General features: G+C 43.0%; 1 protein-coding gene across 1 annotated transcript in view; it reads right to left on the reverse strand.

Moving 5' to 3' along the window:
• Positions 1–25,981, reverse strand: part of LOC141176123 (uncharacterized) — an 85,098-nt gene that overhangs the window by 28,922 nt on the left and 30,195 nt on the right. Inside the window, exon 7 of the mRNA XM_073660117.1 lies at positions 17,931–19,318. Within this exon, the coding sequence (XP_073516218.1) occupies positions 17,931–19,318 (1,388 nt within the window). The remainder of the gene's footprint in view (positions 1–17,930; positions 19,319–25,981) is intronic.

Genomic DNA, 25,981 nt, shown 5'->3' on the forward strand with positions numbered 1-25,981 from the left:
CGAGGCGTACGGAGCAGAGCCGCGCGTGTACGAGGCGTACGGAGCAGAGCCGCGCGTGTACGAGGCGTACGGAGCAGAGCCGCGCGTGTACGAGGCGTACGGAGCAGAGCCGCGCGTGTACGAGGGGTACGGAGCAGAGCCGCGCGTGTACGAGGCGTACGGAGCAAAGCCGCGCGTGTACGAGGCGTACGGAGCGGAGCCGCGCGTGTACGAGGCGTACGGAGCGGAGCCGCGCGTGTGCGAGGCGTACGGAGCGGAGCCGCGCGTGTGCGAGGCGTACGGAGCGGAGCCGCGCGTGTGCGAGGCGTACGGAGCGGAGCCGCGCGTGTACGAGGCGTACGGAGCGGAGCCGCGCGTGTACGAGGCGTACGGAGCGGAGCCGCGCGTGTACGAGGCGTACGGAGCGGAGCCGCGCGTGTACGAGGCGTACGGAGCGGAGCCGCGCGTGTACGAGGCGTACGGAGCGGAGCCGCCCGTGTACGAGTTGTACGGAGCGGAGCCGCGCGTGTACGAGGTGTACTTAGCGGAGCCGCGCGTGTACGAGGTGTACGGAGCAGAGCCGCGTGCACAAGGTGTACGGAGCGTAGCCGTGTGTGTACGAGGTGTACGGAGCGTAGCCGTGTGTGTACGAGGTGTACGGAGCGGAGGTTTTATTCGATAATCTCGTTCTGCCATTTGGATTCTCCAATGCACCAACAGGATTTCACAACTTTCTGAATGATATTTCTCTGATTACTTTGGGAGATTTCTTGTGATTTATCTTGATGATATAGAATTTTCTCTCCTGATTTGGATTCTCACCAGGAACATGTCCTTGTTGTATTAGAAAGGTTGAGGGAGAATTCTTTCTTTGTTACAATTGAGAAATGTTTTTTTTTCTGTTCAGGAAGTTTCATTCCCGGGTCATTTTATCGGCTGATGGGTTTACGATGGATCCTGGGAAGGTGAAAGCCATAATAGATTGGGTCCAACCTAGTGACCTGAAAGTGTTGCAACATTTTGTAGGATTCGCCAACTATTATAGGAAATTCTTTAGGGTTTTTTTTCTCAGATTACTGGCCTCACACGTAATGGTGCAGATCTCAAGGTTTCGCCACCGGATGCTATTGGGGCTTTTGAAAAATTGAAGAAGTGTTTTATGTCTGCTCCTTTTCTAATCCAACTCGATGTCCAAGAACCATTCATTGTGGATGTGGATGTTTCGGAGGTCGGGGTAGGGGCCGTTTTATCTCAGGGTTCCAAAACTCTGACCAATCTGGGGTCATGTGCTTTTTTCTCGAAAAAATTTTCATCTGCTGAAAGAAATTATGCTGTTGGGAATTGTGAGTTACTCACTATTATATTGTCCTTTAAGGTTTGAAGACATTTTCTGGAGGGAGAAGCTCATCAAATCACTGTGGTCACTGACCAGAAGAATTTAGCGTATATTGAATCAGGTAAATGGCTAACTTCTAGACAGGCCAGAGGGTCCTTATTTTTCTCTAGATTCAATTTCTCTATCACTTTCAGGCCGGGATCCAAGCAGTTTTAGTTCTGTTTCTCCTCCAAAACCTCCATTCTCCCTGAGGGCATTGTGGTTTCTGTGATATCCTTGGAGGTTGAAGCTGAGATCTGTAAAGTCCAATCGTCTCCTTTCGCCATGCCTAGGTCCAAATTATTTGTAGTTGGGTACCTAAGATTGCGTCTGTTGCAGGAGCTTCATGATTTAATCATGAGTGGTCATCCGCGGTTCACAGCTATGCAGAAAGCTATTACTAGGCTTTTTTGGTGGCCATCTATGAATAATTATATTAAAGATTTTGTATCTGCTTGTGTAGTTTACGCACACGCTAAAGTCTGTCTTAACAGTCCAGGTGGAGTATTGGCTCCATTGCAATTCCAGAAAGACAGTGAAGTCATCTGTCCATGGATTTCATCACAGATTTGCCTCTGTCTGGTGGGAAGACTGTCTTTGGGTGGCTGTTGACCGATTCATTAAACGGGCTCATTTTGTTCCTTTGTCAGAGGATTACCTAATGCAGAGACATTCTACAGGTTTTTTATTTCTCATAAAGTACGGCTACATGGGATCCCTATTAACATTGTGTTTGATAGGGGAGTGTAATTTGTCTCCAAATTCTGCAGAGCTTTTTGTAATAAACTGGGAATTCATTTATTTTCCTGTGCCTACCACCCTGAAACCAATGGTCAGACAGAAAGGACTAATCAATCTCAAATTTTAAGGTGTTTTGTTGCAGCTCAGTGTTTTGTTGCGACTTCATTCTTACTTCTTGCTGAGTTTGCCTTTCAGGCCACCGCCCCACTATTACTATTTGGGCAGTATTGTTTCTCAGGAGTGGGAGCCAAAACCAGGAGTGGGTGATAAATGTAGAATTGGTGACTTGTTTCTATTATACCTTTTTTCTGGTTGTTCCTCACCTGGTTTTGGCTCCCACTCCTGAGGAAAAATACTGACCAAATACTGACAGTGGAGCCGTGGCCTAATAGTCGGGTTAGTCAGTCTGCTGGAACCTCGCCGTTTTATTGTAATTATGGTGATCATCCCCATTATTTTGAATTTTCCTTTCTTTTTCCTGTTTGCCCAAATGGCCATTTCTCCACCCGTAATAAGTGCTACCTAGTCCTTAGTATGGTCTTTGGAAGGAATAAGTCAGCTAGAGATAGTCGCCATCATGCTCTCCAGAGACCCCCAAGCATCCCCAAGGAATAATCGTAAATCATGGGCAAACAATGCTACCTTCTTTTCCTTGGTCCCATATTTAAATCCATTTATCTCAGACATTTTACTAATTGCTGCCGCAAGAGGTTCAGTTGCTATTGAAAACAATAAGAGACAGGGGGAACCCTTGTCTTGTACCTCTGTACAACAAAAATCGGTTAGCCATAGAGCCATTCGCTCTTATTTTGGCCTTTGAGTCCGAATAAAGCAATTGCACCCATTATATAAATTTGTCACCAAAGCCAATCTGCCGCAATGTAGGTCACAAATATGGCCATTCTACACTGTCAAAGGCCTTAGCTGGGACCAAAGACAGGATCACTCTCTGACCAATATTATCAGGCCTTGCTTGTATATTAATATAAAGCCTTCTGAGATTGATCGCTGTGGACTTATTTGGCATAATCCCAGACTGATTGGGGTGTATTATTGAGATTACTTTTGAGAGTCTGTTAGCAAGAAGTTTGACGTCTACTGTTAAAAGAGAGATGAGTCTATAGGATGCCAGCAAGCTGGGGGTCTTGCCTTGTTTAGGTAACACTGTAATTATGGCTTCCTGCATGGACGTGGGCAATGATCCACCTTGAAAACATAAATTGTATACATCCAATAACACTGGTAGTAATATTTCCTTATATCTCTTATATACTTCCACTGGAAGACCATCCATTCCCGATGCTTTATCGTTGGCCATTGAGCCAGTTCCCATTCTAGCTCTTCTACATCAAGCGGTTCATCTAATAAATTCCGAGAGTTTAAGGAAAGGACCGGGAGCTGAGCTTTATCTAGGAAGGTCCTGGGTCTGTTCTTCTGAGGGTTGAACCTGAGAAGTATACAGCTTGCATAGTATTCCTCCAACACTTTCAGTATGTCCACTGTGGACTGTACCACATTACCCTCCCTAGTCTGCAGACTGGATATAAAGGCGGAGTCCCTCTGGGTGGCAGCTATCACAGATATAAGTGACCTGCTTTATCCCCCTCTTCACAATATTGTACCTTATGAAACAGCTTCTTCCTTCCTGCAGCTGCAATGTTACCTTATTCAGCAGGTCCTGAGCTGGTTTCAGCCTGTTTTGCGCAGCCGGCGTTGGATCTGTAATCATCGCACTCTCTGCATCGCCCAATTCCTGAAACACCAATGGATCCTGCTGCTTAGTTCGGGATTTAGCTGCTGAGATTTCTGTTATAAATATTCCTCTAAGGTCGGCCTTCATGGCTTCCCATACATATAAGATAGAAGGTGTATTTTTATTAATCACAAGATACTTCTTTAGTTCCCCTTTAATTTTCCCCTTAAGGTCTATAACTTGTAACCAAAAGGGGTTAATTTCCCTGTGGGTCTGTACTGCATTGGGGGATTAAGCTTAGGGAGACACAGAGGAGAATGATGGGATAGCGCTCTGGGCAGGAGCTGATGTCAGATATAAGACCCTGCATCAGTTCATTTCCAAGAGACAAATCATTTCTCCACAAAGAGGAGAATGTGGACGAAAAACAGGAGTATTGGTATACATTAGGAGGACGGACTCTCCAAAGAGCAATTAAAGCTGTCTCCTTAAAGGGGTGGTGCCACCATAGAACATATAGGTAATCCTGTAAGTATCATGTAAAGAAATGCTTTTGTAAATTAAACCTATTACAGATGATGCCACATTCAAAATATACCGTATATTCCGGCGTATAAGACGACCTGGTGTATAAGACGACCCCCCTACTTTCCTGTTAAAATATCGAGTTTAGGATATATTCACCGTATAAGACTACCCCTTTTCCAACGCATACCAAACACCGGTAAAAATTTAAAAAAAACAGATTTGAATTTAACATTGTCCTTTTTTTAATTTAAATTCTTATGACATGCAGGTATATAGCAGGAAAACTGTCACTCATAAACATATTAAAATAGGGGGGACCCCACGTCATTTTTTGGGGGGGTCCCCCATTCTAATAGCTAGTAAAGGCTAGGTATTCAGCTGGGGGCTGATATTAGTAGCCTGGGAAGCTCCGTGGGTATTACCCTCTTCCCAGACTTCAAACATCTGCCCCAGCCGTCTGCTTAACCTCCGCTAGAGACTATAATGATGGTGGATCCCACGCCAATTTTCTTTTTAAAAAATCCTTTATTTTAACACTAAATGACAATTGAGGGGTTAATAAAGATGCAGTCCCTAAATTATTAATTTTGTAATTAATTTTTCCCAAAAATGTTGACGTGGGGCTTCGCCATATTTTTGTGTCCAGCCAGGTACAGCAGGCAGGAACGGGCTGCACCCAACCACCAGCTGCCTATTTGTACCTGGCCGGACACAACAATATAGGGAAGCCCTTTTTTTAAAATTATTTCATGAAATAATTTAAAAAAAAAATACGTGGGGCTTCGCCCTATTTTTGTGTCCAGCCAGGTACAACTAGGCAGCTGGGGGCTGGAATCCGCAGCGCAGGGAGGCCCAAGCTTTCTGGGCCCCCCCCGCTGCAAATTGCAGTCCGCAGCCACCCCGGAAAATGGCGCGTTCATAGAAGCGCCATCTTCTGGCGCTGTACCCAACTCATCCAGGGCCCTGGTGCGGTGGCTCACTGGGTAATAAAGGGGTTAGGGCCAGCTTGGCATTATCAGCTGGCCCTAAGCCCGAAATTCATGGGGTCACGCCAATATTAGACATGACCACCATGAATTTCTAGTAAAGTAATTAAAAAAAACACAACACCCAGAATAAAGTCCTTTAATTGAAATAAAGACACAATTTTTTAATGTTCTAAATTAAACCATACTTACCATCACGCCCATTCCAGCTGAAGCCAACGATCTCCTGCAATAAAAGAAAAATAATAAAGCAACCTCATCCTTACCTTTCCATGGTTCCCAGGACCGGTCCAGCTCTGCTACATTCACATGACAGGCTGCACCGCAGCAGAACGCTGCCGTTCAGCTTGCCATGCGGCAGACACTGAGAAGAGTAGGCATGCTTGTGCTCCTCAGTGTCTGACTGTGACGGCATCCAGATGAGCCGAGATCATGTCCAATGAACTCAGCTCACCTCATGCACGTCACTGACAGCGCGGGAAAATTCTCCTGCTCCCCGCATGCGCAGTAGAAGTTTCCCACGCTGTCAGTGACGGACGTCCAGGAGGTGAGCTGAGTTCATTGTCGGCTCATCTGGATGCCGTCACAGTCAGACACTGAGGAGCGCAAGCATGCCTGCGCTTCTCAGTGTCTGCGGGATGACAGGCTGGATGGCGGCGTTCTGCTGCGGTCCAGCCTGTCATCTCGATGTAGCAGAGCTGGACCCGTCCTGGGAACCATGGAAAGGTAAGGATGAGGTTGCTTTATTATTTTATTTTTATTACAGGAGATCGTTGGCTTCAGCTGGAATGGGCGTGATGGTAAGTATGGTTTAATTTAGAACAATAAAGATTTGTGTCTTTATTTCAATTAAAGGACTTTATTCTGGGTGTTTGTGTTTTTTTTAACTTTGACTATGGGGTTAGTAATGGGGGTGTCTTATAGACGCCTCTCCATTACTAACCTGGGCTTGATGTCAGCTGGCATTATAAGCTGACATCAACCCCAGCCCTATTACCCCACTGCCACCGCTACAGGGCAGTGGGAAGAGCGAGGCTAAGTGCCAGAATTGGCACATTCTATGGATGCGCCATTTCTGGGGCGGCTGACGGCTGGTGTTTCTAGCCTGGGAGGGGGCCAATATTCATGGCTCCCTTCCTGGGCTATTAATATCAGCCCCCAGCTGTCTGCCTAGCCTTTGCTAGCTATTAAAATAGGGGGGACCCCACGTCATTTTTTTGGGATCCCCCATTTTAATAGCTAGTAAAGGCTAGGTATTCAGCTGGGGGCTGATATTAGTAGCCTGGGAAGCTCCGTGGGTATTACCCCCTTCCCAGGCTTCAAACATCTGCCCCAGCCGTCTGCTTAACCTCCGCTAGAGCCTAAAATTAAGGGGAACCCCACGCCAATTTTTTTTTAAATAAATCCTTTATTTTAACACTAGATGACAAGTACAGTAACCAACACTATCACTGTACTTCATATATATGTGACTGACATGTTTCTATCTATCTAATCTATGTGTGAAGCTCTATTCTGTCTGTTATAAATTGTCGGGTACCGCTGCTGAATTGCCGGCCGGCTTTTTTAAAGAGACGGTGCATGAAAACACTATTATTTGTTTTAATAAATCCTTTACACTAAATGACAAGTACAGTAAGCAATACTGTCACTGTACTTCATATATATGTGACTGACATGTTTCTATCTATCTAATCTATGTGTGAAGCTCTATTCTTTCTATTCTAAATTGTCGGATGCCGGCTTATGCCGCTGCTGAATTGCCGGCTTTTCATATATTGTCACAGAAGCGATGCGAACTTCCCTGCTCCGGACACAGCGCAGCGCTTCTGTGACAAGTGAAAGCTGTCGGCACAGAAGCCCTGCGCTGTGTCCGGAGCTGGGAATACGCAGCGATGTGTCAGTTTCAGCAAAGAAGCGCTGACTGTCTGGACCTACCGCCGCCGTATTTTAACTCCCTCCACCTTATATTAACTCCGACATGGCAGGGATACGGCCACGGCAGCTTATTAACACCCCCAGAGTATCCCCGCATGTCAATTTCTGAAAGTTCAAAAGCATTACCGGCGTATAAGACGACCCCAGACTAGACAGAAGATTTTTCAGTCTTCAAAAGTCGTCTTATACGCCGGAATATACGGTATGTTCCTCTGATGATCAGTATGGCGCCCCCTAGTGATAGCATTACTGGTATTTATGTCCATCCTTCTAGCCATCTCTAGAGGCCGAGCATGCGCGGTTCCCTCTCCAATGCAGGTTGGATCCCTCCGCCCGTCAGCCTGCCGGATCTCATCCAGCTGACTAACAGCCGCTGTGAAGTGTGAAGTCCCTTTGCCTCGGCTGTCCTCACTCAGGCAGGTGTTTTCTATCAATGGCGGCTGCTGGAAAACAGCTGAGTGTTGGCTCTAATCCTGATAATACATGGAGGAACGCACAGACTTAGGACATTGTCCTCCCACAGACATACAGGACAGGTCACCAGCAATTCTGGCTCCAGCACAGGTATGTCTCAGACCTTCCCTGCAGTCAATGAGTGACAGGAATATTCATAAGCCACATGTAAACCAGGGCTGGGAAAGTGCAGAATGTGAACCCAGGTAGAGGATAACACCTCTCTCAGGGACACAGATAACAATAGGAAACAACTTTACATCTATGTCCCCTCATCCAGTAATAGTGACTGCAGACACGGGATTACAATATCTGTGAGTGCACTACAGAGGACCAGTATACGAGGAGTCCTACACCTCCATTTATGATGAAGGAATCCATATCACCTGATAATCATATGTGGCATGCAGAAGTAGTGCTGTTGCTTCAAAAGCATCTAGAGGGGTTAACACAATCACAAGAGACAGGGAGTGGTTAGCAGAGCCCCAGGGGGATTGTGGGGAACTTGTTTACTATTCTGGCTGCAGCCAAAGAAAGAAGTGGTGTGTGTGATCTGTATCTCACAGAAGTGCAGGAAAGAGAACAGGATTCAAGTCCAGGGTGAAGCTCAACTCAGGTCAGATACCCTGCACTGTTAGTTCAGGAAGTCTATCATTGGGCAGGAAGATAAGGACTGGAAGGAATTGTGTCACAGAGATCATCTTCCTCATCAACCCCCCCCCTCCATCTCCATGCAGGATGAAGAACGCTGTGTACAATTGAGTCCTTGTGAAGGAAAAACCTGTGGTTGTGTATCCATTAAAACTGTGCTGTACTGTGCTACCGGATAATAGACTGTGTACTGCTGTGCTGCAAAGGAGACTGTACTGTTATTACTGGAGCCTGTTGCTTAAAGAGACATTTACATTGCACTGGCCATGCCTCATTAAATGTTACTGTTCTACCGTTTTTGACTCTTGTCAAATGTGTCTGGTCAGCAATTGAATCTGTCCTGTGCCTGAGAGAAGCTGCAGCCTATGGTTGCCTGGAATAATGGTTCCCCCAGGATTCCAACGAATTCATGTAACCGGTCTCGCCCCTATCTGAACTTAGGCTGCGTGCGTGTAACACATATGATTAAAATATCTGTGAGTGCAATACAGAGGACCAGTGTACGAGGAGTCCTACACTGCTATTTATGATGAAGGAATCCATATAACCTGATAATCATATAGTGAATTTTACTCCAATAACATTTACTGTCATTTGCCTGTGGATGAAGAAAGCGATAATTCTGAAGACACTTCCTCAGATCCTGATAAAAAAATAAAGGATGAAATCCTTAAATTTGTATCAAAAAGTCCCGATGAATACACCGATGTCTCATCTTGCGCAAAAGACGTACTAGATAACCAGACAGTAGAGGACGTGTAAGTATGTATACTTTGTTCTTTATTATTCTTTATTCTTTCCCCTGTTCCCTTTCCTCTATTTTCTTCAGGCTGTTAGTATAGTATTTAGATCCTTTTGTGTGTAATGTATATCCTCCCCTTCTAAAAAAACACAATAAAAATAATTTGACAGAGAAGAGAAAGAACTTACTGATGGCTTTACTAATTCATCTCCTTCTCTCCTCCCACTGGTCGGCCTCCCTCATCTCTTCCATTGCTGATTTCTCCTCCCATGTATCTTGCTGTCCACCTTACTTGACACTGCTTTCCCCCCTGGCTAGCTGAGTCAGTAGAGCAGTCAGTAAGTGCTCTACCTTCTCAAGTATTTTACAGGCACAACTAAGAAGGGAATAGGTTTTTCTTCTTGGTCAGCTGAGGCAGTAAATGCTTTTCATCCTCTCAAACAGCTTTCTCTAGGGCTCCTGTTCTGAGCCAACCTGAGGTCAATCTGCTTTTCTTTGTCGTGGTAGAAGCTTCTGCTATTAGTATGTGAGCTGTTCTTTCACAGAAAAAAATAGGGTTTCTACATCCTTGTGCTTTTCTTTCCCAGAAGTTCACTCAAGCAGAGTCTATTCATGATATAGGTGACCGAGAGCTTCTGGCAGTTAAAAGAGCCTTTGAGGAATGGAGAAATTGGTTGGAGTGGGCAAGACATGAGGTTCTTATGATCGGTAGAGACAGATCTGTCTCTACCGATCATAAGAACCTGTTGTATAGTGACGCTGCTAAGTGCTTAAGCACCAGACAGGCTTGGTGGGACCATGTTGCCTGGTTTGATTTTGCCATTACTTATCTCCCCAAATCCAAGAATGTCAAGGCTGACTCTTTGTCCCTTAGTCTAGTCGCAGAGTTGATGGATGAAAATCCAGTCAAGATTCTTATTGAGGGGGTGGTGTTTAGTGCTTTGGGGGTAGATATCAGGCAGCGCATTCAGTGTGCCGGAAGGTTTACCTATAAATAAACTTTATGTTCCACCTTCTTTAAGTGTAGATCTTCTTAATGAAATACATGATTCCATTTTAGCTAAGTACTCGGTCTCTTCTGCCATTTGGAGATCTCTTTCCAGGTCCTTTTGGTAAATAAAAATGGAAAAACTGGAAAGACAAGAAATACAAGATAGGGTCTTATCTTGTCAGAAAAGGGTGTAGGGAGTTAAGAAATAAGCTCACCTGATGGGGTTGTGACAGTCACAATCCCTGTGTGAAGCATGTGAAGGCTGCTGCAGGATCACCAATGGGGTTTGATGCAATAGAATATGGAATCTGTTGATTCAAAAAACACGCTGCCAAGTATCCAAAGTGTGATCATAGACGCAGATGTGGTATGATTGCAGTTTATTGCGTCAACGCGTTTCAAGGTCTACAAACCTCTTCATCAGGACAAAACCACAGTAAGGATTACAATTCAAAAGTACTGGAATATATGGACAATACATTTAAAAGAAAGGCGAGCAGTAACGGACCCCTGAGATCATATGATGCTACGTCACAGTGACAAGTGCACAACATAAAAAAGTGTGTGTATTTTTTAAAAGACCAGGAAAAAACACAAGGATAGTTGGTATATAGTAGTTTTTATAGTAGTTTTTCTTTCTCTAGTCCTACAGTGCCTCGCAGAGAAATAAATTCATTACCTTCTCTCCCCCTTTTTTTCTGCTTTCAAAATATTTTCATTTGACTCGTACTTGGCATATCTACCCCACATCCACATCTATAACTTTGCTAGTCACATACACACCCATCACAGGCAGAGCTAGACTCTGCAGATTTCCCTCTTCTCCAGTCTCAATCCAAGGTCCCCAACAGCCTCGAATACAGTATGGTCACCATAGACCCAGTATTATATCCCCCACAGCCCCCCTATGCAGTTTGGTCACCTCAGCCTCCTATACAGTGGAATAATAAAATTAACAACCTCATCCACAACTACCACAAAAGACTTCAAGCTGTCATTGATGTTAGAGGGGGCAATACACGGTATTAAGAACTGGGGTATGTGAACTTTTGATCAGGGTTATTTGGATGTTTTTGGTTGTCATTAAGATTTAAAAAGAGAAAACACAGTAGTTTGACAATAAATGGCTTCACCCAACCAAATTTTTTTTTGTTATCATTCATATTCTCTGAAACAAGGCAAAGAAAGCAAAAATTCTGACGGGGTATGTAAACTTTTGAGCACAACTGTATATACTGGACTCTAGTTAGCAGTCATTGCTAGAGAGAGCCTCATGCTGCATGGTTAGGAGTTTGGTGGTTTGTTGTTGTTTGAGAAGGCGTTTGGTGGATTTATCTAAGACTGTTGCATGGTTTTGGTTGTGTATTAATCCTCTCTTTCTCCTACTTTGGTTTTTCCCATCCTCCACTCACCACTGTTATCCTCTGTTGTTTGTGTGCATATATTTGTATGATTGGTATTTTCCTTTATCCCTGTTTGCATTACCTTGTTACTCTGGTTGGTGTATTGCCTTACACTATTACTCCTCTCTTCCCTTGGTGGAGGAAGAGAACAGGCAGATTGAGGAGTTCAGACAAGGTACGTGGTCCCGGCATTTTCACCTTCAGAAGTAATTCGAGGAACATGGGCAAGCTAGGACGTCCCTAGCGTTAGGGACAGGGAAGGAGCCCCTGGTCCTGGGATACCCGACAACAGAGTCATGACATTAACTCTGGCTGAAACTGTTTTCTGATCCATCATGGATCCTATCACAGCTCTCACAGGGCAACTGCAGCAACTTAGCCTAGAGGTTGCAGATCTATGCACTGTCATGTTGCAGCTCCCTAACACGTCAGGTCCTGGGACCATGACTCCCAGGCAACCCCCTGTGGAGCCCAAGATTGCTTTGCCTGACAGCTTCTTTGGGGGGGCGTGACATGTTTGTTTTCTTCAGGGAGGCCTGTAAGCTGTACTTCAGGTTATGTCCTATCTCCTCAGGAACCGAGGAGCAATGGGTGGGGATACTAATCTCGCTCCTTCAGGGTGACCCCCAAGTATGGGCATTTTCTCTCCCGCCAGACTCCCAATTGCTCCGGACGGTGGAGGAATTTCTTTTAGTCCTGGGTCATATATACAACGACCCTGACCGCATCTCCCTGGCTGAGTCCATGCTGTGTCAGCTTCAGCAGGGAGATCGGCCAGCGGAGGTGTATTGCTCTGAGTTTCGGAGGTGATACACTGACACTAAGAGGAATGACCCCGCACGACGTAGCCAGTTTTGTCAAGGGCTATCGGTATGCCCTTGTCGTATAGGAGACTCCAGTTTCTCTTGAAGCAGCCATGTCTCTGGCTATCCAGGTGGATCACAGTCTTCGCCAGAGACATAAAGAAACACCCCAATATGCGAGAGGTCCAGCGCCAAGGGAACCCTGGTCTGAGTCATCTGAGGAGCCTATGCAGTTGGGTGTGGTGACTCGTTCTGTGTATCAAACTCGAGTTCAGCGTAAAGGGGGAGTATGGAATCCATCTGGACAAAAATAAGGTGATCATTTCGGCCTTTCTGGACAGTGGGGCGGGTTTAATTTGATAAACGTTAGGTTCGTCCAGGTCCGGGGCCTCAAACCATATACACTGTCCAGACACATACCCATAATCAGCATCAACTCTGCATCCTTGAGCCAGGGGTGTTTTACTCAAGTCATCCGAGGGTTACATCTACAGGTAGGCCATACACTCAGAATGTATTGAGTTTTATGTGCTAGAGGGTGTGCCCTCTCTTGTGGTTCTGAGACTACCTTTGCTCACACTGCACAACCCTGTGGTAGATTGGCAGACTCAGGAGGTAGCAAATTGGATCAAGTATTGTCAAGGACACTGGGCACCTGGCTGGCTAGTGTGGATACCCAGTCTGTGCCTAAATACCTGTCTGACTTTGAGGATGTGTTCTCGGAGCAGGGGTGTCAAAATCTCCCTTCCCATCAACCTTATGACTGTGCCATTAATCTTGTTTCTGGGGCCAAGCTGCCTAAGAGCAGACTTTGTAAAATCTCTGGTCCATAGAAGCGGGCCATGAAGGACTATATCACGGAAAGTTAAAAAAAAGGATCATATCACACCATCGTCATCCCCCATTGCTGAAGGGGTTTTCCTTGTAAAGAAAGACGGGGGGTTACGCCCCTACCTAGATTTCCGCAAACTAAATCCAATCACGGTCTGGGAACCGTATCTGATCCCTCTCACCCCGGACTTATTTAATCAGATCGTGGCAGCAAAATGGTTTTCTAAACTGGTTCTCAGGGGGGCATATAATCTCATTCGTATTAAAGAGGGGGATGAGTGAAAAACAGCTTTCAATATGCCTGAGGGACACTATGAGAACCTTTGTCATGCTATTTGGGTTGAGTGATGCTCCCGCCGTCTTTCAGCATTTTGTAAATGTCATGTTTAGTCACCCGGCAGGTATATTTGTTGTGATGTATCTTGATTACATTAATTTTTGCGCCTGACCTTGAGTCATATCAGGTACATGTCAGGTAGGTCTTACAGATACTCAGAGTCAATAAAGTATTTGTTAAACCAGAGAAGTGTATGTTCTCTTGAGGAGATCCCTTTTATAGGCTAGATTTTATCATCCACCGGTTTTCACATGGATCCAGCAAAAGTCTGGGCGGAACAGGATTGGGATTGTCCTGAGGATTTAAAGGCGTTACAAAGGTATTTGGGTTTCGCCAACTACTACCGCAAGTTCATAAAAACTTTTCGGTAGTGGCCAAACCTCTGGCGGATATGACCAGAAAATGGACTGACTTTTCTAAATGGTACAGTCCGGCCAGGGAGGCATTCAATACCTTAAGGAGTGTTTTGTATTTGTGCCGATTCTCATGCAGCCTGACGTCACTCAGCCATTCATTGCTGAAGTTGACATGTCAGAAGTGTGTGTGGGGGCTGTTTTGTCGCAGGGTGCATCTCCTAGTAAATGGCATCCATGTGCATACTTTTCTAAAAAACTGTCACTCGCTGAGAGAAATTATGACATTGGTAACAGGGAACTCTTGGCAACCAAGTGGGCTTTTGGAGAGTGGCATCATTTTCTGGAGGGGGCAGATCATCCGATTATGGTAATCACGGACCATAAGAATCTGGTATATCTAGAGTCTACGAAACGTCTAACGCCTAGACAGGTGGGATGGCCGTTATTCTTCACCAGATTTAACTTTTTCGTTACATATAGGCCAGGGAACAAGAACATTAAGGTGGATGCCTTTTCCAGCGGTGGAGATAATTGTGAACCAGTTTCTATACTGCAAAATGGGGTGGTTATTGCATCTATATGCTCCGATCTTGAGAAGGAGGTTGTTGAGGCTCAGGGGGACGCACCTGCTGCCTGTTTATTAGGTAAACTGTTTGTACATGTGAATCTCCATCTTAGAGTTCTCAGTGAACATCATGATTGGGTCTTGGACAGACATCCCTGTTATAAAGACACTACAGATCTCCTTACTCTGCGTTTTTGGTGGTCAGGAGTTCATCAGGATGTTCACGAGTATGTAGCCGCCTGCCGTGTCTGAGCATGTTCTAAGATCTCTCATACTTGTTCATCTTGGTCTCTCCATCCATTGGCGATTCCCAGTAGACTGTGGATTCATTTATCGTTCGATTTTATCACTAATACTAATCTACCCGTGTCGGTAGGTAATACTGTAATTTTGGTGGTGGTGGACAGATTCAGTAAGATGTCACATTTCATTGTGCAACCCGCATTACCTAACACCAAGACTTTGATGCAGATTTTCATCAGAGAGATGGTAAAATTACATGGGAACCCTACTGATATTTTTTCTGATTGGGGGATGTAGTTTATTTCCAAATTTTGATGGGCATCTTGCAATCTTTTGAGGATCCATCTGTTGTTCTCTTCAGCAGTCTTCCGCAGTCTAAAGGGCAAACTGAACATGTTAACCAGAATCTTGAGACTTATCTTAGGTGTTTTATGTCTGAGAATCAGGAGGATGGGGTTACTGACTTACCTCTTGCTGAATTTGTAGTGAATAATCATTGTCATGAATCCACTGGTAAGTCCCCATTTAACAGGAATACCTGAAGAACGTTTTCCATCTTCAATTACGTCTGTGTGGCAAAGGGTTCTTGATTGCTTGAGGAAGATGGGGTCCAAATATAAGAGTGTGGCTGATTGGAGACGTGTGGTGGGTCTGGACCTGTGTGATGACTTGGTGTGGTTGTCTTCAAGGAGCATTAAGTTGAAGGTTCCATCTTAGAAACTGGGTCCCAGGTTCACTGGTTCTTATAAGATTGTGGCCGTCGTCAATCCCGTAGCATTCCACCTTGATTTGCCGCCCACCTTTAGGATCCATAATGTTCCATTAGTCTCTACCCAAAAAATACGTTGCGTCCTTTGTATCATCAGCGCTACTGCCATCTCTGGTCATTGTGGATGGACATTTGGAATTCCAAATAGGTAAGATCGTTGATTCTTGCTTAGTTCATCTGTCACTTCAGTAACTGGTACACTGGAAGAGTTATGGTCCTGAGGAGAGGATGTGGGTACCAGCATCTGACGTCCATGCAGCCAGGTTGATCTGGTATTTTTATGCGGTACACCCTGATAAACCCAGCTATGAGGTTCCAGAGGTCCCTCGTAGAAGGGGTTACTGTCATGGGTTTACTGCGACAGAGAGGAGCCAGAACACTGCAGAGTCTGATTCCTCCTAATCCTGCACTCATTAGAAGCCTTTCACCTTCATATTAAATGGTGCAGATTTCTTCTAACAGTACAGGAGTTAATCTGCTCAGTTGAGAGCTCCTTGAAGCTTTCCTGCCTTAGTGTTCACAGCTATTCACTATTAGCCACTCCCCGTTCCTATATATACTGGATTCTAGCTAGCAGTCATTACCAGAGCTAGCTGTTGTTTGAGAAGGCGTTTGTGGATTTAGCTAAGACTGTTGCATGGTTTTGGTTGTGTGTATAATCCTCTTCTTCTACTTTGGTTTTACCCCATTCTTCCACTCCCCAGTGTTATCCTCTGTTGTTTGTGTGCATATATTTGTATGATTGGTATTTCCTTTATCCCTGTTTGTATTACCGTGTTAGTCTGGTTGGTGTATTGCGATACACTACTACTCCTCTCTTCCCCGGGTGGGGGAAGGGAGCAGGTGGATTGAGGAGCTCAGACAAGGTACATCGCCCCAGCATCTTCACCTTCAGAAGTAATCCAGGGAACAGGGCCAGCTAGGGCACCCCTAGCGTTAGGGACAGGGAAGCTGTGACAGCAGAGCTGTGAGCAACAAGCATGCTGAGAGATTTCACCAAGATATTGCGGATATGGAGAAAAGATATCAATGAAAATGCTTGCAGATAATGATTGAACAATTGTAAGAAATGATTCAATGCAGGAGTACAAGAAGCAAGCAAAAAAGAGTTGTCCCTGAATGAGGACCAAATTTTGTATCGCAATTTCTGTAACTGTTTATATTTCGCAATAGTGTTTAGACAGGTTTTAGTTATTTGAACTGTTGTTAAGTTTCCTCTAAATAAATATCAGAAAATTGGCATAACAAAATATTTGCATCTTTATATTTGCAAAAATAATGTTTCAAAGTACTGAAACTTTTATGCATCAATTATATGTACACACAAAAAGCAAAGACACACCAAGAATAATTAACCTACCATTTCATGGAGGGGGTGACTGCTTAGTATTTGAATTGCACACAAAAAGGCTTGTATAGGGTGCTGTTCACACTAGGGGGAATTTTAATTCTTCTTGGTGTGGCTTTGCTTTTTGTGTTTAGAGTAGGGCTCGTAAGCATGAGAACCCTTGTCGCGGGTTCCGAGCTTACATATTTTGGCCAACATATCAACTAATATCTCATATATTATATATATGTATTTTTGCACTTTTTAATTCCAGGGTGCAGCCAGGCCCATCAGTTCCGGCATTGTAAACTGGGGTGTCTGTTCCTATGGGGTGCACTTGGATAATACTGGGCAGCCCGCCTAATCTAATAGTATGGGCTTAACTAGTAGACTGTAAGCCGGATACTGTGCACTACCCTAGTGTGAACAGCACCCTATACAAGCCATTTTGTGCAGTCACCCCCTCCATGAAATGTTAGGTTGTGAGTGATTGTCTCATCAGTATTTTGCACCTGTGTAGCCGCCATCTTTATGTGGGTTTGCTGCACCCTGGTAGTGCATTTAGTTCTGAAGATCTGGGCAGGTCCCTGCTGCCCTTTTTTGCTGTGTTTTTTCATCAATTATATGTAGCAGTAAAAGGAAAACTCTGATATCACAGAAACAAGAGGCAACTAAAAATTTTATTGTGCAATTTGAATTCACATGGTCAAAATCATTAAAAATGGCTCATTTCATAAATGATCTGAAAGGTCCTTGAGGAAGTCTTCAGCTGCTCATTCAGGACATGCAGCCTCTGTGCAGGTTCCTGTAGTTTCTTCTCCTACTTTGCACCAATCAGTTAGATAAGTGGAGTGGAGGAGAGAGCAATTTTCTGATTGATCAGGAAGGACACTGTTTCAATGTTTTCCTCAGTAACAGGAAGCTGCCTAAAGTCTATAAGACACACTCACTTATTAGAAAGATTTTTTCTTGCTAATAAGTTTGTTTTTCCAAGTTAAACATTTCCCATATTAAGAAAAAAAAAAAGGCTTCTTCCTTGTGACTGCTCTGGTGACTAAGAAGAGATGATTTATTCGCAAAACATTTTCCATTAAAATGGCTTCTATCCTGTGTGAGTTCTCTGATGTGTAACAAGAGTTGATTTCTCGGTAAAACATTTCCCACATTCTGAACATAAATAAGGCTTCTTCCCTGTGTGGGTTCTCTGGTGTATAACAACATCTGCTTTCCGGTTAAAACATTTCCCACATTCTGTACATGAAAAAGGCTTCTCCCCTGTGTGAGTTCTCTGGTGTATAACAACATCTGATTTCACAATAAAACATTTTCCACATTCTTTACATGGAAACGGCTTCTCTCCTGTGTGAATTCTTTGGTGATTAACAAAATTTGATTTCTGTGTAAAACATTTTCCACATTCTGAACATGAAAAAGGCTTCATCCCTGTGTGAGTTCTCTGGTGTATAACAACATCTGATTTCCGGTTAAAACATTTTCCACATTCTGAACATGAAAAAGGCTTCTCCCCTGTGTGGGTTCTCTGGTGTATAACAACATCTGATTTCCGGTTAAAACATTTCCCACATTCTGAACATGAAAAAGGCTTCTCCCCTGTGTGGGTTCTTTGATGTCTGATCAGATTTGATATCTGTGTAAAACATTTCCCACATTCTAAACATGAAAATGGCTTCTCCCCTGTGTGAATTCTCTGGTGACTAACAAGATGTGATTTCTGTGTAAAACATTTCCCACATTCTGAACATGATAAAGGCTTCTCCCCTGTGTGGGTTCTCTGGTGTATAACAACATCGGATTTATGACTAAAACATTGCCCACATTCTGAACATGAAAAAGGCTTCACCCCTGTGTGAGTTCTTTGGTGCTTAACAAAAATTGATTTCATTGTAAAACATTTTCCACATTCTGAACATGAAAAAGGCTTCTCCCCTGTGTGAGTTCTTTGGTGACTAACAAGATTTGATTTCTGGTTAAAACATTTCCCACATTCTGAACAGGAAAAAGGCTTCTCCCCTGTGTGAGTTCTCTGATGTTTGATAACACTTGATTGCTCTGCAAAACATTTCCCACATTCTGAACATGAAAATGGCTTCTCCCCTGTGTGAGTTCTCTGATGTTTCATAAGACTCGATTTCTCTGTAAAACATTTCCCACAATCTGAACATGAAAATGGCTTCTCCCCTGTGTGAGTTCTTTGGTGACTAACAAGATTTGATTTCTGGTTAAAACATTTCCCACACTTGGAACAAGAAAATATATTCTCTGCTGTGTGAATTTTTTGATGTTTAAGAAGAGACATTTTGAGAGGAAAACTATTTCCATATTCAGAATGTGAAAATGGCTTCTTTGCTTTAGGAGCAACTCGTTTTTTAATGCTTATTTTGGGACTTTGATTTTCCTTAATAGTCAGTAATGAATCAGAAGACAGGACCTGTTTCATAAGACTAGATGATAAATCTTTGCTGTGAAGGGATGATGGTAGATCTGGAGTAATGGAATTCACTTCAATTGTAGCCTGAGGGATCTCAAGATCATCTGATTTAAAAATTGAAGATGTCGGCTGTCCCTCTGATCTTCTGGTACAGTCATCTGCCAAGAAGAAAATCAATTATTATTTTTGAATTAAATATCCTTGAATTTTATAGTTTTGAACATTTCTACTTAAACTGTCTGTAAAAATGGCAAGTTATGTAAAAATATTGAATTATTCACCAAGACAATGACAGTTCACAGTCTAATAGAAAACCTCATAGCGTGAACCAGTAAAGTGTGGTGTTCAACTGTTTGTTCATTCTGCCTCCAAAATATGGAATAAAAAGCCAAACAATGTTATGTACAGTGGGGAAAATAAGTATTTGATACTCTAGTGATTTTGCAATTTTTCCCATCTACAAAGAAGGGAGAGGACTGTAATTTTTATCGTCTGTACACTTCAACTGTGAGAGACAGAATCTAAAAATAAAAAACAGAAAATCGCATTGTATGATTTTAAAATAATTAATTTGTATTTCATTGTATGAAATAAGTATTTGATCACCTACCAACCAGCAAGAATTCTGGCTCTCACAGACATGTTAAGTTTTTCTTTAAGAAGCCCTCCTACTCTGCACTCATTACCTGTATTAATTGCACCTGTTAGAACTTGTTACCTGTATAAAAGACACCTTTCCACACACTCAATCAAAGACACTCCAACCTCCACCATGGCCAAGACCAAATAGCTGTCTAAAGAAACCAAGGACAAAATTGTAGATCTGCCCAAGGCTGGGATGGGCTACGGGACAATAGGTAAGCAGCTTGGCAAGAATGGAAAAACTATTGACACAATTATTAAGAAATGGAAGAAACACAAGATGACTTTGAATCTTCCTCAGTCTGGGGCTCCATGCAAGATCTCTCCTCGTGGGGTAAGAATGATTCTGAGACAGGTCAGGAATCAGCCCAGAACTACACGGGAGGTCCTGGACAATGACCTGAAGAGAGCTGGAACCACAGTCTAAAACATTACCGTTAGTAACACACTACGCTGTCATGGATTAAAATCCTGCAGGGCATTAAAGGTCCCCCTGCTCACACAAGCACATGTCCAGGCCCGTTTGAACTTCTCCAATGACCATCTGGGTGATCCAGAGGAGGCATGGGAGAAGGTCATGTGGTCAGATGAGGCCAAAATAGAACTTTTTGGTATCAACTCCGCTCGCCGTGTTTGGAGGAAGAATAAGGATGAGTACAAACCCAAGAACACCATCCCAAACATGACGACTGTACCGTATTGAAGGGAGGATGGATGGGGTCACGTATCGCAAGATTTTGGCCAACAACCTTCTTCCCTCAGTAAGAGCATTGAACATGGGTCGTGGCTGGGTCTTCCAGCATGACAATGACTCGAAACACCCAGCCAGGCCAACTAAGAAGTGGTTCCATAAGAAGCATTTCAATGTCCCGAAGTGGCCTAGCCAGTCTCCAGACCTGAACCCAATAGAAAATCTTTGGAGTGAGCTGAAACTCCATGTTGCCCAGCGACAGCCCCAAAACCTCAAAGATTTGGAAAAGATTTGTATGGGGGAGTGGGCCAAGATCCCTCCTGCAGTGTGTGCAAAGCTGGCCAAGAACTACAGGAAACTTCTGACCTCTGTAATTTCAAACAAAGGTTTCTGTACCAAATATTAAGTAAAAATTCATGCAATGTGATTTTCTGGATTTTTTTTTAGATTATGTCTCTCACAGGTGAAGTGTACCTACGATAAAAATTACAGATTTCTCCATTCTTTGTAGGTGGGAAAACTTGAAAAATCAGCAGTGTATCAAATATTATTTTCACCATTGTAGGTGAAAAGAATATCAATAAAAACTGCTACTCATCTCACAAAAAACAAGTCCCCAACTCAGGTCCATCATCTGTCAGTGTAATAACAGAGGTTTCCACATTATTAGTGGCTCAAAGGTTCTAGAAAAGCAACATGGCTTCCATAAACCAATCCAGCAATATCCGCTCTCTCCCGAAGTCATATCTCTTCCTCTCTTCTGAGCCTTGCAGTGTGTCCAAACCACATTTATCATCCATGTACTTGGCATTACTATAGTGAGAAGAACCCACTTAATTTATGGTATGTAAGTGCCCAGATTGTGATCCAGGAGACAATGTGTTGGGTAATAAAATGGAATATTTGCAATTTTCACTCTCCAACATCCACAGTGCAGAAAGTGCCTGTCGAATCAAACTATGGATATGGAAACTAACAGTGCAATAGTTACTTTGTGTCCTTCTCCTATTGGGGAGAATCAAGCAAACACTGGTGGAGCTATTAATTCTATCTTACCAGTGGTGAATAAGGATAGTGGTGTTTCCAATGATACAGAGCAATCATCACTAATTCATTTTGGGTTAAATGAATTAATTGGTGCAACCTCAACGCAGAGTGTTAGTGCATTGGATTTTTCTATTTTAACTATCCATCCTGATTCCCAAAATTCCTTACCAATAATATCTCAGTCATTAAGTGTAGGGCATACATCATTAGAGGAAGGTTCCACTGATAAATCAGTGAAGCTACCACCTCCACAAAATATAACTTCTTCAATAGAATTGTTATCACCAGCTGTAATATTAACTAATGAAACTGCACCGCCTCTCAATGGTAAAAAAACACACCGCTCCTTTATGATACAAAAATCCCACCGTTTTTTCAGCCGGCCCAAGTTCGCCAACCAAAAAGAAAAAGAAATATCGGGGATGTAGGGGGCGAGGTAGAGCCATCCCAAAAAATAGCAGCCCTGTAGGATTTGCTAATTAAAAAGACAAAGCCATTAGGGTAAATATTGAGGAAGGCGAAAAAGATGAGAAACAGAAAATGGTAGGCATTTTTACCCTGTCTGACCACACCTTGTCTGAGGCTGAGATCTCACGATTGAGTAGAGGACTCTCTTTTTGACCTGTTTCAAGTTTGAATGTTTTCAATTTATATGTAGATTTGAATGAGTACTTTAGGAAATTGACGTTAAAACATCACTTTATTATTGAAGAAAAACGTAAATCAATAAACGCCAGTATACCCTTTGCTAATAATGGAGTCGAAAATCACGTGCCCGCTATGGGTTTCCACCATGTTCCACTAGGTGGTAAATCTCATTTTTATCCTACTCACCATAAGGGAACTCATCTCGAGACTTTTCAGCAACTGATTTTAAAAGACATTCGCACTTTTACTCATATTAAAAAGAGGGATAACCTGACGACTCCAGAAAGACAAGCCATCTCTAGTTTACGGAAGAATAAAGGAATAATTATTAAGGAAGCTGATAAGGCGGTGGTATTGTGGTGATGAATCGGGGTTGGTACACTGGAGAAGGTTTGCGGATACTGGGCGATACTGATTATTATAATAAATTAGATTGTGATAATTCTGTCACCATCTTTATGGAATATAAAAGCTTAACTAAGGGGGCCCTTAGGGAGGGGATCTTGGATGTGAGAGAGAAAAAATTTTTGGATATACAATTTTTTCAGACCCCTTATTTTTATTTCCGACCCAAGATCCATAAAAGTACTACCAATCCCCCTGGTCGCCCCATCATTTCGGGGATAAAATCTATAACAGCTAATTTATCACATTATGTCGATTTGTTTTTACAAAATATGTGATTAGGCTTGAATGTTATTTAAAAGATTCTTCACATTTTATTAGCTTGATGAGGGATTTACCTCCCTAGGAGGAGGGCGGCATGGTGGCTCAGTGGTTAGCACTGCAGCCTTGCAGCGCTGGGGTCCTAGGTTAAAATCCCACCGAGGACAACATCTGCGAGGAGTTTGTATGTTCTCCCGTGTTTGTGTGGGATTCCTCCGGGTTCTCCAGTTTCCTCCCACACTCCAAAGACATACTGATAGAGAATGTAGATTGTGAGCCCCAATGGGGACAGTGCCAATAATGTCTGTAAATTGTCTGAATTGTAAAGCGCTGCAGAATATGTTGGCGCTAAATAAATAAAAAGATTATTATTATTATGTTTTTTGTACCTTAGATGTGAGTTCCTTATACTCCAACATTACACATATTTTAGGTTTAGAGGCTATTGATCATTATTTGTGTTCAGATACCTCTATATTTTTGGAACAGAAAAGGTTCTTATTAGAAAGTATTGAGTTTATCTTAAACAATAAAAAAATTTATTTGAAGAGACCACATATAAACAGATGAGTGGTTGTGCGATGGGGACAAGACTCGCCCCTAGCTATGCTAATTTATTTATGGGGAGGTTTGAGTCCGTCTTCATCGTACAGTCCCATCTATATACTAGACATAGATGAGAGGTTGTGCGATGGGGACGAGATTCGCCCCTAGCTATGCTAATTTATTTATGGGGAGGTTTGAGTCTGTCTTCATCGTACAGTCCCATCTATATACTAGACATATATGTCTCTATAGGAGATTTATAGATGATCTTTTCTTTGTCAGGGCTGGTACCCATGAGGAAGCATCTATATTTGTATCTGAATTAAATAATAAAACCTGGGGTCTTAGTTTTTCATCTAATATATCCAGTTTAAGTATTCAATTCCTTGACCTCCTGATTAAAAAAAAACCCAGAAGGAAAGATAATCACCTCCACGCATTTCAAAGAGGTGGATGTGAATAGTTACCTAGCATATGATAGCAGCCATCTTCCAGTCTGGGTGCGTAATATTCCCTATGGACAGTATTGGAGAATTAGGAAAAATTGTAGTAGAGATGTGGATTTTATTAATGAATCTAGGATTTTAAAGATGAGATTCAGGGAAAAGGGATATCCTGACAAATTATTAAGTGATGCATATAAGAAAGCCAAATGTTTATCCCAAGAAAAATGCTTGGAAATGATAAACAATAAGGGGAATCTGGCCGGACCTACCAATGTGGTAAAAAAAAGTAGACTATTAACCCATTGAGTGCCGAGTATAGTCTCATTACAACATTTAGCCAATCTAGAGTTACTCTTAATAACCTATTGAAGACGTATTGGTTCATTTTATCCAGTGATCCCATTTTGGGCAAGCAACTGCCGGCCAAACCAAGGATTATATATAGGAGGTGTCAGAATCTGAAAAATGTGTTAGCGCCTAGCTCCACATCATTGACTAAGAGTTATATAAAGTATAAAAATATAAACCAAGGAAGGGGGGATGGGTGCTTTACATGTAGAACATCAAAATGTCTCTGTTGTGGGATCATTAATAACGGAACAAAAACTTTTAGCTTGCTCACCACGGGGGAGACTTTTCAGATTAGATGCCGGACAGACTGCCGTCATATGTGATATATCTGTTGGAGTGCACATGTGGTCTACAGTATGTAGGTCGCACCATACAACCAATGCGCGCCAGGCTAAATAAACATTGGCAGAATATTAGAAATGGAGATTTGTTACATAGTTGTCAAAGCACTTCTTCTTAGAAGATCAGAAAGATCCAAAATATCTGCACCTTACGATTATTGATCATATATCTGACACGGTGCATGATAGATAGAAAAGGTTGGTAAACCGGGAAAATTATTGGATCTATAAGTTGGGAACTTTATCCCCGGAAGGTTTGAATCTCTCACTTGAAAATATTATTAACTAAGTAATATAATTTATGTGGATTTGAAAAATATAGTGGATATTTATTTTTATTAGGTTTTTAATATGAGTGTAATTATGAATATATGCAGCTTTTACTCTTTTTATATTCTTCTTTTATATGTATATATAGTTTTTTCATGTAGTCTTATGTTAGTGTTGATGTTTTGTCTCTGTTATCGGCCAAGTCAGGTTGGCCCTTAGAATGGGAACCTGTATATATGGTAATGGAGATTTGAGGGTTAACTGGTTAATTGTTGGCACCTGCTGGTTAATTGGTTAAACTTCTATATAAAGTGCTTGTGTGGTAATATTGGCCATCACCTGATGATGGCGGTATTAGCCGAAACATGTTGTGAAGCCATGTGATTAATAAAGAAAATGATGGAGTAACAAATACCCCGGCCTGCTGTCACCTTACCCCATTGAAAACCGCAGCGACTTTGTACTTTGTATTCTTGATTCCCTCTTGGGTGGGCGGTTGGGGGCTGCAGATATCGGCTTATTAACCGTTTACAAGGACCCGCGGTGATGTCACGCCCCATGTGATTCTGTCAGCCGGTCAGCCTGAGACCCGTGCGGTGTGCAGTTCACACCGGAGCCTTAATCCGTGGTTGTGCAGGGGTCCGCAACCACACAAGGTTAGTACATTTCTATTTCCATTTTCCTCCCCTCAAAGATCACCGGGTATACACAGGAGCGCCTCTCTTTTCTTCTTTTTTTGCATGTGGAATCAAAATATTCCCTACTTCTATAGATTATTCCACTGAGGGTTATAATTTCCAAAATGGAGTCAATTTATGGTGATTTCTACTGCTCTGGTTTTCTGCAATTTGGTCACATTAGGACTTCTGTAAATGGTGGGTCCCATCTCCTCTGGGATCTGCTCCTGCGACGTCTGCTTCTGTCACCAGGAGCCGCCTTATTCATCCTGCAGGCGGCGCTGGTGATGGAGGAGACGTCAGAACCAGAAGCTCTGGGCGGCGCAGGCTCTGTCCAGCCAGTAAGATTAGGGTGCCAGGGACCTTTAGTACCATCCAGTCTGGCAGTATGGGGGTGTGTGCTGTCCAGCTGGAGTAATCTGCTCCCTGCTTCAGCCATTTGGAAAGCACCGCACCCTACTAAAGCTGGAAGCATATTGCTGGAAGCTGCCAGATA

The sequence above is a fragment of the Phyllobates terribilis genome, unplaced genomic scaffold, assembly GCF_046119375.1.
Source record: "Phyllobates terribilis strain yellow unplaced genomic scaffold, ASM4611937v1 Scaffold_17__1_contigs__length_24005725, whole genome shotgun sequence".
NCBI classification, from domain to species: Eukaryota; Metazoa; Chordata; class Amphibia; order Anura; family Dendrobatidae; genus Phyllobates; species Phyllobates terribilis.